Raw genomic sequence first — 15,109 nt, forward strand, 5'->3', positions numbered from 1 at the left:
GATTTTCCCATTTTGATAGTAAACCATATATATATATATATCTATATATATATATATATATATATATATATATATAGAGAGAGAGAGAGAGGGGGACATGCAGTGGAAGAGATACTAATTTAAAATGTGATGTCTGCATTTTTGTTCTTTGTTTCATATTTAAGACTGTAATACATTTGTGAACTGCAGCTAATTATGAAACTGGTATTGTTTCATTACATTTGTAATATATCTGTACACTGATAGAATATTTTATTCTTCATTTTATACAGTATAGAGAAAATATATTTAAACCTGTGTTCTTATACTGCTGAAATGTGAGAGCTATGTCTGACTGAGGAAAAGTTTAATTGTTTTCCTGCAATTGCAGAAAGTTCATAAACTGGATTAGCCATGAATTCTCTGAGTTAAGTTTGTGAAAAAGCCAGGCAAAAGAGGTTATCAGCAATGTGTGAAATCCTGTGTCTAGTTCCTGCTGGATCTTTTGCGTGTGATAAAAAATATATAGTCAATCACCTAAGGTTCATGGGGAAAAGACAATAAGCTAAATATATATATATATATATATATATATATATATATATATATATATATATATATATATATATATATATATATATATATATGTGTGTGTGTGTGTGCGCACGTGTGTGTGTGTGTGTGTGTGTGTGTTGAGCTGAAAGTAATATCAAAAGTCAGTTCTGGTATAGATCTGGTGTGGCAATACCAGTGCATTTGTCTGTATAATATTCTAGTAACTCTAGTATTCTTTCAAGTAGACTCACACAGGTTATTTTATCAACTTAAAAGTTGCATTTTTAGTATTCTGTCTGGACAAGTAATTACTTTCTTGTTTTTGTACAAATGTACGTCTGCATATTTAATTTGAATCAGCACTATCATACTTGTTTATATTCTAAGTAAATCTTATGTCATAAAACATTGTGGCTGTTGTCTATGTATGTATTATTCGGTATCTGAAGAAAGGGTATGATTCTGGACTCTAGGCTACCAACCAGTTCCATTAATTTCCAACACAAGGCCTCTAACACATTACCAGTGGTATGTTTTTATAATCATAATTTGTCTAATGATCAAAAGTGGAATAGTAACTGTTGGGTTGGGCATCTAGCCTAATACATACAGTTGTAGCAGATCTACCTTGCCAAGATGAAAGTTATGGGCCATTTGATAGTTCTATCAGCCTTCCCTGGGAGTGTGTTTGTGTGAGTGTGTATGTGTGTATACAAGTAATAATGATGTGAAAGGTAGTTACCATGGTTAAGGGATACTAGTTAGAAAGGGGTCTGTGATCTAAGTAAAGAATCTGTTCAGTAAATGGTCAATGTGGAGTCCTGGTCTAGGTATGGACAATGAAATCCCCTACCCAGTGCAATAGTACATATTTTCTGTAAGGTCTCAAGGCCAGGTTATATTTGTTGAATTGTTTATCGAATCAGATTTTTGTGTATTTATAATACATTAACATGTTGTGTGCCAGCAGTGTAAGTCAAAACCATCAGACCTATTTGTAGACAGTAGATTGGCTCCAAGGACCATAATCCTTGTCCATTACATATGCAGTGTTATGTTGTCTGGCAGCGGTGGAACTCAAAAAAAGTAATGCAATTTATAACTATCCTAGTGAACCAGACTAGAGAACCATCTAAAGCCACGTGGACAGCAAAACAATAGGATACCACACTGTCATTTAGCCATTATTGTTTAGAAGCCTTCATATTCCCAGGATTATACATCACAGAGATGGTTTATTAGGCATATTGTTTTACAGGTCATATCTATAGTGCATGCAGAAGCATAGCTGTATAAACCAGCACCCTGTGCTGGTACCACGGACCAACCCCTCCATCCCTTCAGCTCTTCAAGTGAAGAGCAAACAGTATAGTTAGAGCTGCCACACCTCCCACAGCTTCCACTGAAAAGCAAAAAAAAGAACATTCCTTCTACTGGAACACAAACCATATGGTCAGATGCACAACACATCCCACCTGCCCCATCCATTCACGCCCAATTTCTGTGTCCTTCCCCCAACTCTCCTTCAACACATTTTATTTAAAAAAAAATCTTCTTTTAAACTGTAGCAAACTGTTTGCTACAAATGCAGTTTATACCCTGCCTGCATGAAGAGCTTCTTTTTATACTGTAGCAAACATTTACTACAGTTTATACCCTGCCTGCAAGAGAGGCACAGTGCTAATGTTTTAGTTTAAAAAAAAAAATCATATTTTTAATCTGTTTCAAACTGTTTGCTACAATTGTTGCAAACAGTTTCCATACTTTATACTCTGCCTGCACGGGTGTTACAGCACTCACATTTTAGTTAAAAAATACTTTTAAACTGTAGCAAACTGCTTAAAAAATTACTTTCAAACTGTAGCAAACTGCTTTCTACAATGTAGTAAGCAGTTGCTACAGTATAGACCAAACACAAAGTGCTGCATTACTCACGTTTAACATCAAATGCAATAATGGCTTTTAAAAGCCTATATTGCATTAAAGAGAGATCAGGACCAGCTGATTTCACCACCCCCAATAGTTGCACAACCCTAGCTATGCTACTGACTGCATGAAACACATATAATACCAGAGAGTGTTGCCGTTACAAATGCCACACATACTTTTGCAGAAAGAATTCATAATGAAATCAGTTGATGTGAAACATATTGATTTGTCAAGCTGAAACAATGGTATACCTCCAGAAGATTGCATTGTCCTATATGCCACTTCCTTATTCTATGGCCATATCTGCAGATGAGTCAGACATTTTGTTGCTGCTAGATTTGCACTTTCAGAATATAAAGGAGGATGTTCCTCAGAAATGCCCACAGTAGGACTCTCCCTGGTGTGAGACCAGTCTTGCACAGCTGAAAGTAAGTGGCATAATTTAACTCCACACACCTCCCATATCCTGCCTGACCAGGTACTTCAACAGAGGCAGCACATGTGAATATTATATGAGAGAAGAAATATTTCTGTAGGAAAACATATTCCTAGAATAAGTGCCCTGCAATAAATAATTGTAAAACATCAAGTATAAATGTCTGCTCTGTAGTGTTATGTACAGGCACAGAGTTCTGTATGCTTACTTCCAGACTTTCTAGCCTTTTAATTCCTTCCACATCCCCGTTGAGCACCCATGCTCCACCCCCACCCCCGGTAAACTGAGATAATAACACAGATTTACAATTTCTTCAGCTGCAGAGTAACAAATAGGTTCATAGGTTCATAGGTAGATACTAGGCTATCTGCCCAAGGGCATTTATAAGCCTAGCCAGAGTGTATTTGGCTTCCGCCTCCCTATTAGATTAGCCTGCTGTGCCTCTGTAAAGTAGGTCACAGAAGGTACCCTTTTAAGATTAGTTTACTGTGCCTCTGTCTAGCAGGGACACAGAAGAGATTCCAGGGGTGAATTTGCGATTTCCCATCCACGCGTCCAGGTTTCGCTTGAAGAGGGTCAATGAGGGGCTATATCTAACATGAATTGGGATTCTATTCCAGAGTGAGGGGAGCCTCTGGGAAATGAATCTGTCCCTCCAGCATGTCTTATTTATTTTTGTGCTGAGGTTTAAGTCCCTGGAATGTGTAGCTCTAAGGGACTTGGATTTTTTGAGGTGGAGCATGTCCATTAATTCTGGGTTTGACATGGCTTTGTACGTCAGGCATAGATCGTCTCTGAGTAGGTGGTAAGCAATTGAGTAGAGCTGGAGTTTCTTTAGTCGAGCTGCATAGGACATCTGTTTGTAGCCCATGATCCTCATGGTGAGGTACTTTTGGGGTCTCTCCAGTTGCTGCAGGTGTCGGGTAAGGTACATCCCAAAAGGGACATTGTATTCAATTATGGGCCTGATGAGTGATGAGTAAATCTGCTCTGTTCTCAGCATTGTTTTTGTAAAGCAGTGTCTTTTTATTTGAAATAAATTTTAAAGGCAGAAGAAACATGTATAGCAGTTAACTCACATATTCTGTCTTCACTCTGAGGCTGATACCTCTCAACCTCTTAGAATAAGAAATCTGGACAAAGCCATGAACAAAATGGTACAGATAGGGACAATTTTTTAAAAACTGCTCTACAAACTTAGAAATTGATAGAATAACAGGTTTTGCATTAGCATTAACTTTCTGAAGGGTACGAAGTCTGAAACTCAAATATATGTCATTATTGTCTGACTTCAGTCTTTAATGATTTTCCAGAAAACCAATTTTATAAAAAACAGACCAAAAATATAAGGCAAAAATCTGGGCATTCTATGAAAATCTTTTCAGCTGAGATGTATCTGAACACATCATAGTGATTACCTTCTCCTGATATGGGAGCCGTTGCTCCATTCCCATCCCATTTCCCCAACCAAACCCCATTCTATTACACTTATAGAAGCTGGTCTCCACCCAAAATGCCAACTACCTACCACCCCTCTTAAAGGCATACACATAACTATAGACATTGTCCAGTCACATTTTCATCACATCTCTAATACCCCAGTCAGCTAGACCTAAAGCTAAGCTTCTGTATTTTTCTTTCCCTATGCTCCTGCTTCATTCCAAAAGACTCACCTACTTGTTCTTTTAAACACACATTAGTACTACCCTTAGTTTATTCCCTAATTTAACAATTATGATTCCCTCTTACCTTTATATCACCCCCTTCTAACAATTCCCTAGTTTTAGCATGTATCTGCATATATATATATATATATATATATATATATATATATATATATATATATATAAGTGTGTGTGTGTGTGTGTGTGTATAATTCACTTCTTCTTCTCTCATTTCCGAAAATTATATTCTTAATTAATCCACATCTAACAAGGTACTGTTCTACTCAATTGTATTATTATCCCTCACAACTGCTGCCTCCCTTACATCTTACCAACACCTACCTGTATATATAACTCTCCATACCCATCCTCATCATCTCCCAAAAATTACACATCGCCAACTACTAATAGCCTCTAGTCACTTTTACTCTGCTACTGTTCACCACTTTAAGATAAAGTATTACACCCACAACAACATAATTAACAAGTCTTCTCCTAGACCATGGCTGAAATTTAAACACCCTTATACATACTCCCTACTATCTTTTTACTTGAAACCATGTGGTGACATCTATCTTAACTCAGGTCCTATAGCCACTCAGCAAAATAAGTCTTCCGTGCCACAAAATAATTATCCCTCAAAGCTATACAGTCAAAGAAATAAAAGATGAAGAAATCTTACTGCAGGGATATAACACCTTAAGACTTGACAGAACCCGTAAAAGTGGTAGGGTGGCCATTATCTACAAGAATACTTTAAACATCTCCAGCTGTCATGTATGTTCACTCCCACTCTTCTGTGCTGAAATAATTATAACATCCTTGCAAATCAATGTTCAAAACAGCCTTTGCATTACAGGAGCGCACTTCCCAGGGAAATAACATAGTTACTGCTGAAGAACTGTCCTATCAGAAAGAGTAGGATTGGAATTAACTAGGTACTTAGCAGCAGTAGGGTCAACTAAAACTAAAGTTGTTTTTCCCAAAGGAAACGTATCTGCCCAGCAAAGGAAAGCACAAGCCAAACATCAATCCTCGAAAGTCTCAGGGGAGCATACTCTTCAGTGGCAGTAAATCTCTGGAGGGCTTTGCACCCAAACTTTTCTTTTAGTCAGCTCAGCTTGAGCTGCTTGACAGTTTAGGCATGTGGAAGGTGCCCTGAAGCTTTGGAAGCTGGCTGGCTGTTGTACCCTTGGCAGGTTATAACCCATATAGCTAAGGCTACTGCAGCAGTGGTTCATTATGATGAACATCCTAGCTAATACCAAAAGATACCTGGCTCTGTACATGCACAACTCCTGGATGATAATTGTCCTGCCCCTTACTTTCTCCTTTTCTTTCCAAGCTCTATACCCTTAGTAATTGGTTGAAAATCTCCTCCTTGTTCTCTACATCTCCCTCTCCTTCATTGTACTGATCCCAAAATACTCCCTCTCTCACCTCTTAATAATAATCCTCCATTTTCTTTCTTTTCTCTCCTGTCAAGTTCATTTCCATATATGCTTCATGACTCCTTACATGACACTGCTATTAATTAATATTCTGTTTAAATGTTGCATATTTGCTGATTACTTGTATAACTCTATTAAATGCTTCTATACCTTTGTTTGCTATGTTCTTCAAGTATTTTTTTTTTCCTGTGCTTTACTCCCTGGAAAAAAGTTTCATAGCTTGTTACATGAAGCTGCTACTAATTAGTTGTACTCTGTTTAAATCTTGTATATTTGTTTACTACTTGTACAGCTCTGTTTAAAACAATCTATGTTGGAATGTTTCTGGAGCTTTTCTCCCTGGGCCTCAGCTGATAAAGGGTAGCTTTATGCCAAGTTTGACTACACCAGTAAACAAATCCAGTAAATAAATAAATGGGAAACAAAGTTTGTGAGCAAATAAAACAAACCAGTTGACATTTTAATGAATCAAAGTAGTGCAGCATTTAACAACTCTTCCACATAGCATTTGGTTCTCTAGTGTGGCACCCAACTTATCCATGGAAGTCTATATGTCCTTACTTATTTGATTCTACGGAAGTCCGTATGTCCTTCCTATGATGGTCAGGCTTTTTGGTTTCGCTCTGTCAGGTGAACCAGTAATTATATGGATTGCCCCTAGTTGTGTGTGTGTGTGTGTGTGTGTGTGTGTGTGTGTGTGTGTGTGTGTGTGTGTGTGTGTGTGTGTGTGTGTGTGTGTGTGTATGTGTGTGTGTGTGTGTGTGTGTGTGTGTGTATATACTAATGTGTGTCCTGCAATGGAATTACATCCTTTCCAGTGTTAGTTCTCTGCGTTACACTATTTTTTGGGATGAAATCTGGCTTCCCCACTGTCCTAAATACAATGAAGAGGGTACCAGAAATGAATGAACATTGTTAGCTTTAGTTAAAAACCTTCAACCTGAGCTTGACATGTCATTTTATACTATGTTATCTCAGAATTTGATAAAAGGCTTAGATGTAAAACTCACAGCACAGAGCGAGGAACAAAGGGATTAAGTAACCGCAGTTAGTGAATAAAAAGGTGGTAAGTAGCATTTAGAATATTCTGCATGCGATGTAATGCACACAGTATGAAAGGTAACAAAGACCAAAAAGCAATTAAGAACCACAGTGAATTCTGATTTTAAAGCAAACAAAAAAAATCAGTTTAAAAGCCTTTCACTGGAAAATAATTTATGTCAGTTTTTAATATTTATGTAGCCAGCTGAGTAGAAAACTGAACCAGCTGTCTATTTCTTATTTTTCAGCCATTGCAAGACAAGGTCTTTTAACAACTCCAAGAATTAAGCCATGGGGTAAGAGCAATGCATGCATGTGTTTACATTTAAGGAACTAAAATAAAATTATATATATTTTTAAATAATACAAATCATATAAAAATGAGTTGTTTCTGCAATTGCAATGTATGCTAAAAGTATGTTATGGACTATGAAAATATTTTAAAATAATAACGTGGTTCCATTATTTAACTTGAAACTTTCAGGTCCAGTATTCCAAATAATATTAACTCAATCAGCATAGTTGGAGCTGATGAGATTTTGGTGACAGCATTTTATTGCTTTTTATCTATGCTATCAGTTACTGTCAGTTTCAGTTTTATTATCACCTCGTGAAAAGTCATCAATCAAATGAATTTCAAGAATGCAGTGAATTCAGGGATTTTGAACTACACAAAATGCAATGCATAGTTTTACAAAATTAAGTATAAATTAGTACATTGTAGTCTTTGACATAAAATTGTCCTGATGTTCGGACAGAAAAATAATGTTGCAGTATGCGACAGCAGGCTATTAAAACTTACTTGCAGTCCTTTTCTCTCCTCATGCTACATTATTCACCTCATTGGTGACAATACATTCAGCAACAATTTCCATTGCAATTCATACATTTTTATTTGCTTATTTTATCACTGACATGTTTTCATTGATTAGGGAAGTACAGATTTGCTCTGGAGAGGAAAATATACAGACGGAAGTGATCAGTTTAAATACGAAAAACAATGCACCAGGGTGACACACAGTAGCGTTTAATAGTACAAAAATAAAAAGGTTGAACAGAGGTGAGCGCTTTCACAAAAATAGTTGCTTCATCAGACAAAGTTAAAATGCACTTCAACTCTTAAATAACAGCTTAGCCATCAATTAAGCAGAATCAGTGATGTCATAATTTGCTACTATTTAAAAAGACAGCAAAATAATATATATATATATATATATATATATATATATATATATATATATATATATATATACATCTCTATTTTAAAACATATTAACTTAAAACAGTGAATATAAAATATGTAAAAAATGTAAATGGAGTAGTTTACAATAGACACTAAAAACCCTTTGTAAACATAAGAAAGATCAGTTTGCTTTCAAACCATCCTGAGTCCCACCATGTTCAGTATTGTTATTCAAAAATTCATAAAATAACACATTGTGTGGATGTTTCTGTTTCTGAGAATGTAAATACAATGAATTAATGGCACAGAAAAAGGAAAATAGTGATAGTGCACTAACGACAGATAATCATAATAACGTCCTGATTTTACATTGATCTATTGATAGATACATAAATAGATAGTGTACTAATGACAGATAATCATAATAACGTCCTGATTTTACATCGATCTATTGATAGATACATAGATAGATAGTGCACTAACGACAGATAATCATAATAACGTCCTGATTTTACATCGATCTATTGATAGATACATAGATAGATAGTGTACTAATGACAGATAATCATAATAATGTCCTGATTTTACATCGATCTATTGATAGATACATAGATAGATAGTGTACTAATGACAGATAATCATAATAACGTCCTGATTTTACATCGATCTATTGATAGATACATAGATAGATAGATAGTGTACTAATGACAGATAATCATAATAACGTCCTGATTTTACATCGATCTATAGATAGATACATAGATAGTGTACTAACGACAAATAATCATAATAACATCCTGATTGTACATCTATCTATTGATAGATACATACATAGATAGTGTACTAACGACAAATAATCATAATAATGTCCTGATTTTACATCGATCTATTGATAGATACATAGATACATAGACAGTGCACTAACGACAGATAATCATAATAACGTCCTGATTTTACATCGATCTATTGATAGATACATAGATAGATAGTGTACTAATGACAGATAATCATAATAAAGTCCTGATTTTACATCGATCTATAGATAGATACATAGACAGATAGTGTACTAACAACAAATAATCATAATAACGTCCTGATTTTACATCGATCTATAGATAGATACATAGACAGTGTACTAACGACAAATAATCATAATAACATCCTGATTTTACATCTATCTATTGATAGATACATACATAGATAGTGTACTAATGGCAAATAATCATACTAACATCCTGATTTTACATCGATCTATAGATAGATACATAGACAGATAGTGTACTAACGACAAATAATCATAATAACGTCCTGATTTTACATCTATCTATTGATAGATACATAGATAGATAGATAGTGTACTAATGACAAATAATCATAATAACGTCCTGATTTTACATCTATCTATTGATAGATACATAGATAGATAGTGTACTAACGACAAATAATCATAATAACGTCCTGATTTTACATCTATCTATTGATAGATACATAGATAGATAGTGTACTAATGACAGATAATCTTAATAGCATCCTGATTTTACATCTATCTATTGATAGATACATAGATAGATAAACAGTGTACTAATGACAGATAATCATAATAGCGTCCTGATTTTACATCTATCTATTGATAGATACATAGATAGATAGATAGTGTACTAATGACAGATAATTATAATAGCGTCCTGATTTTACATATATCTATTGATAGATACATAAATAGATAGATAGTGTACTAACGACAGATAATCTTAATAGCATCCTGACTTTACATCTATCAATTGATAGATACATAGATAGATAGTGTACTAATGACAGATAATCATAATAGAGTCCTGATTTTACATCTATCTATTGATAGATACACAGATAGATAGATAGTGTACTAACGACAGATAATCATAATAGCATCCTGATTTTACATCTATCTATTGAAAGATAAACAGATAGATAGTGTACTAACTACAGAAAATCATAATAGCGTCCTGATTTCACATCTATCTATTGATAGATACACAGATAGATAGTGTACTAATGACAGATAATCATAATAGCGTCCTGATTTTACATCTATCTATTGATAGATACATAGATAGATAGATAGTGTACTAATGACAGATAATCATAATAGCGTCCTGATTTTACATCTATCTATTGATAGATACACAGATAGATAGATAGTGTACTAATGACAGATAATCATAATAGAGTCCTGATTTTACATCTGTCTATTGATAGATACATAGATAGATAGATAGATAGATAGATAGATAGATAGATAGATAGTGTACTAACGACAGCTAATCATAATAGCGTCCTGATTTTACATCTATCTATTGATAGATACATAGATAGATAGATAGTGTACTAATGACAGATAATCTTAATAGCATCCTGATTTTACATCTATCTATTGATAGATACATAGATAGATAGATAGATAGATAGATAGATAGATAGATAGATAGTGTGCTAATGACAGATAATCATAATAGCATCCTGATTTTACATCTATCTATTGATAGATACATTGATACATAGATAGCTAGTGTACTAACGACAGATAATCTTAATAGCATCCTGATTTTATATCTATTGATAGATAGTTAGATAGATAGATAGATAGATAGATAGATAGATAGATAGATAGATAGATAGAAATTGTGCTAACGACAGATAATCATAATAGAGTCCTGACTTTACATCTATCTATTGATAGATACACAGATAGATAGATAGTGTTCTAATGACAGATAATCATAATAGAGTCCTGATTTTACATCTGTCTATTGATAGATACACAGATAGATAGTGTGCTAATGACAGATAATCTTAATAGCGTCCTGATTTTACATCTTTCTATTGATAGACACATAGATAGATAGATAGATAGTGTACTAATGACAGATAATCTTAATAGCGTCCTGATTTTAAAACTATCTATTGATAGATACATAGTTAGATAGATAGATAGATAGATAGATAGATAGATAGATAGATAGTGTAATAACGACAGATAATCTTAATAGCATCCCGATTTTACATCTATCCATTGATAGATACATAGATACATAGTGTACTAATGACAGATAATCTTAATAGCATCCTGATTTTACATCTATCTATTACTAGATACATAGATAGATAGTGTACTAATGGTAGATAATTTTAATCGCGTCCAGATTTTACATCTATCTATTGATAGATACATAGTTAGATAGTGAACTAACGAGAGATAATCTTAATAGCGTCCTGATTTTACATCTATTTATTGATTGATAGATAGATAGTGTACTAACGACAGATAATCTTAATAGCATCCTAATTTTACATCTATCTATTGATAGATACATAGATAGATAGTGTACTAACGACAGCTAATCATAATAGAGTCCTGATTTTACATCTATCTCTTGATAGATAAACAGAGAGATAGTGTACAAATGATAGATAATCTTAATAATGTCCTGATTTTACATCTATCTATTAATAGCTACATAGATAGATATATAGAGTACTAATGACAGATTGTCTTAATAGTGTCCTGATTTTACATCTATCTATTGATAGATACCTAGAAAGATTGTGTACTAATGACAGATAATCTTAATAGCATCCTGATTTTACATCTATCTATTGATAGACACATAGATAGATAGATAGTGTACTAACGACAGGTAATCATAATAGAGTCCTGATTTTACATCTATCTATTGATAGATACACAGATAGATAAATAGTGTACAAATGATAGATAATCTTAATAACGTCCTGATTTTACATCTATCTATTAATAGCTACATAGAGAGATATATAGTGTACTAATGACAGATTATCTTAATAGCGTCCTGATTTTACATCAATCTATTGATAGATACCTAGAAAGATAGTGTACTAATGACAGATAATCTTAATAGCATCCTGATTTTACATCTATTGATAGATACATAGATAGATAGTGTACTAATGACAGATAATCTTAATAGCGTCCTAATTTTACATCTATCTATTGATAGATGCATAGATAGATAGATAGTGTACTAACGACAGATAATCATAATAGAGTCCTGATTTTACATCTATCTATTGATAGGTACATAGATAGATAGTGTACTAATGACAGATAATCTTAATAGCCTCCTGATTTTACATCTATCTATTGATAGATACGTAGAAAGATAGATAGATAGATAGATAGATAGATAGATAGATAGATAGATAGATAGATAGGTAGTGTATTAATGACAGATAATCTTAATAGCATCCTGATTTTACATCTATCTATTGATAGATAGATAGATAGATAGATAGATAGATAGATAGATAGATAGATAGTGTACTAATGACAGATAATCTTAATGGCATCCTGATTTTACATCTATTGATAGATTCAGAGATAGATAGATAGTGTACTAATGACAGATAATCTTAATAGTGTCCTGATTTTAGATCTATCTATTGATAGATGCATAGATAGATATATAGTGTGCTAATGACAGATAATCATAATAGCGTCCTGATTTTACATCTATCTATTGATAGTTACATAGATAGATAGATAGTGTACTAACGACAGATAGTCTTAATAGCGTCCTGATTTTACATCTATCTGATAGATACATAGATAGATAGTGTTCTAATGACAGATAATCATAATAGAGTCCTGATTTTACATCTATCTATTGATAGATACACAGACAGATAGATAGTGTACTAACGACAGATAATCATAATAGCATCCTGATTTTACATCTATCTATTGATAGATACATAGATAGATAGATATTGTATTAACGACAGATAATCTTAATAGTGTCCTGATTTAACATCTATCTATTTTAAGATAAACAGATAGAGAGTATACTAATGACAGATAATCATAATAGAGTCCTGATTTTACAATTATCTATTGACAGATACACAGATAGATAGTGTACAAATGCCAGATAATCATAATAGCATCCTGATTTTACATCTACCTATTGATAGATACACAGATAGATAGATAGTGTACTAACTACAGATAATCATAATAGCATCCTGATTTTACATCTATCTATTGAAAGATAAACAGATACATAGACAGATAGATAGATAGATACATAGATAGATACATAGATAGATAGATAGATAGATAGTGTACTAACGACAGTTAATCATAATAGCATCCTGATTTTACATCTATCTATTGATAGATACATAGATAGCTAGTGTACTAACAACAGATAATCTTAATAGCATCCTGATTTTATATCTATTGACAGATAGTTAGATAGATAGATAGATAGATAGATAGATAGATAGATAGATAGATAGATAGATAGAAATTGTGCTAACGACAGATAATCATAATCGAGTCCTGACTTTACATCTATCTATTGATAGATACACAGATAGATAGATAGTGTATTAATGACAGATAATCATAATAGAGTCCTGATTTTACATCTGTCTATTGATAGATACACAGATAGATAGTGTGCTAATGACAGATAATCTTAATAGCGTCCTGATTTTACATCTTTCTGTTGATAGACACATAGATAGATAGATAGATAGATAGATAGTGTACTAATGACAGATAATCTTAATAGCGTCCTGATTTTAAATCTATCTATTGATAGATACATAGTTAGATAGATAGATAGATAGTGTAATAACGACAGATAATCTTAATAGCGTCCCGATTTTACATCTATCCATTGATAGATACATAGATAGATAGAGTACTAATGACAGATAATCTTAATAGCATCCTGATTTTACATCTATCTATTACTAGATACATCGATAGATAGTGTAATAACGGTAGATAATTTTAATAGCGTCCTGATTTTACATCTTTCTATTGATAGATACATAGACAGTTAGATAGTGAACTAACGAGAGATAATCTTAATAGCGTCCTGATTTTACATCTATTTATTGATTGATACATAGATAGATAGTGTACTAACGACAGATAATCTTAATAGCATCCTAATTTTACATCTATCTATTGATAGCTACATAGATAGATAGTGTACTAATGACAGCTAATCATAATAGAGTCCTGATTTTACATCTATCTCTTGATAGATACACAGAGAGATAGATAGTGTACAAATGATAATCTTAATAATGTCCTGATTTTACATCTATTAATAGCTACATAGATAGATATATAGTGTACTAATGACAGATTATCTTAATAGTGTCCTGATTTTACATCTATCTATTGATAGATACCTAGAAAGATTGTGCACTAATGACAGATAATCTTAATAGTATCCTGATTTTACATCTGTCTATTGATAGATACATAGATAGATAGATAGATAGTGTACTAACGACAGGTAATCATAATAGAGTCCTGATTTTACATCTATCTATTGATAGATACACAGATAGATAGTGTACAAATGATAGATAATTTTAATAACGTCCTGATTTTACATCTATCTATTAATAGCTACATAGAGAGCTATATAGTGTACTAATGACAGATTATCTTAATAGCGTCCTGATTTTACATCTATCTATTGATAGATACCTAGAAAGATAGTGTACTAATGACAGATAATCTTAATAGCATCCTGATTTTACATCTATTGATAGATACATAGATAGATAGTGTACTAATGACAGATAATCTTAATAGTGTCCTGATTTTACATCTATCTATTGATAGATGCATAGATAGATAGATAGTGTACTAACGACAGATAATCCTAATGGAGTCCTGATTTTACATCTATCTATTGATAGGTACATAGATAGATAGTGTACTAATGACAGATAATCTTAATAGCCTCCTGATTTTACATCTATCTATATATAGATACGTAGAAAGATAGATAGATAGATAGATAGATAGGTAGTGTACTAATGA

At 33.0% G+C, this 15,109-nt stretch overlaps 1 protein-coding gene across 6 annotated transcripts in view; it reads left to right on the top strand.

Moving 5' to 3' along the window:
• Positions 1-444: 444 nt before the first annotated feature.
• Positions 445-15,109, top strand: part of OC90 (otoconin 90) — a 1,698,850-nt gene continuing 1,684,185 nt past the window's right edge. For 4 of the 6 annotated variants that reach the window (XM_044067044.1, XM_044067045.1, XM_044067046.1 and 1 more), the window contains exons 1-2: positions 445-451; positions 7,304-7,351. In XM_044067044.1, coding sequence (XP_043922979.1) covers positions 448-451; positions 7,304-7,351 — 52 coding nt within the window. In that variant the 5' untranslated portion in view covers positions 445-447. Of the gene's footprint in view, positions 452-7,303; positions 7,352-15,109 lie in introns of those variants that run through there. The other 2 variants (XM_044067047.1, XM_044067048.1) reach the window with 2 other exon arrangements.

Source organism: Protopterus annectens, chromosome 3.part1 (genome assembly GCF_019279795.1).
Source record: "Protopterus annectens isolate FY-2018-M chromosome 3.part1, PAN1.0, whole genome shotgun sequence".
Taxonomy (NCBI): domain Eukaryota; kingdom Metazoa; phylum Chordata; order Ceratodontiformes; family Protopteridae; genus Protopterus; species Protopterus annectens.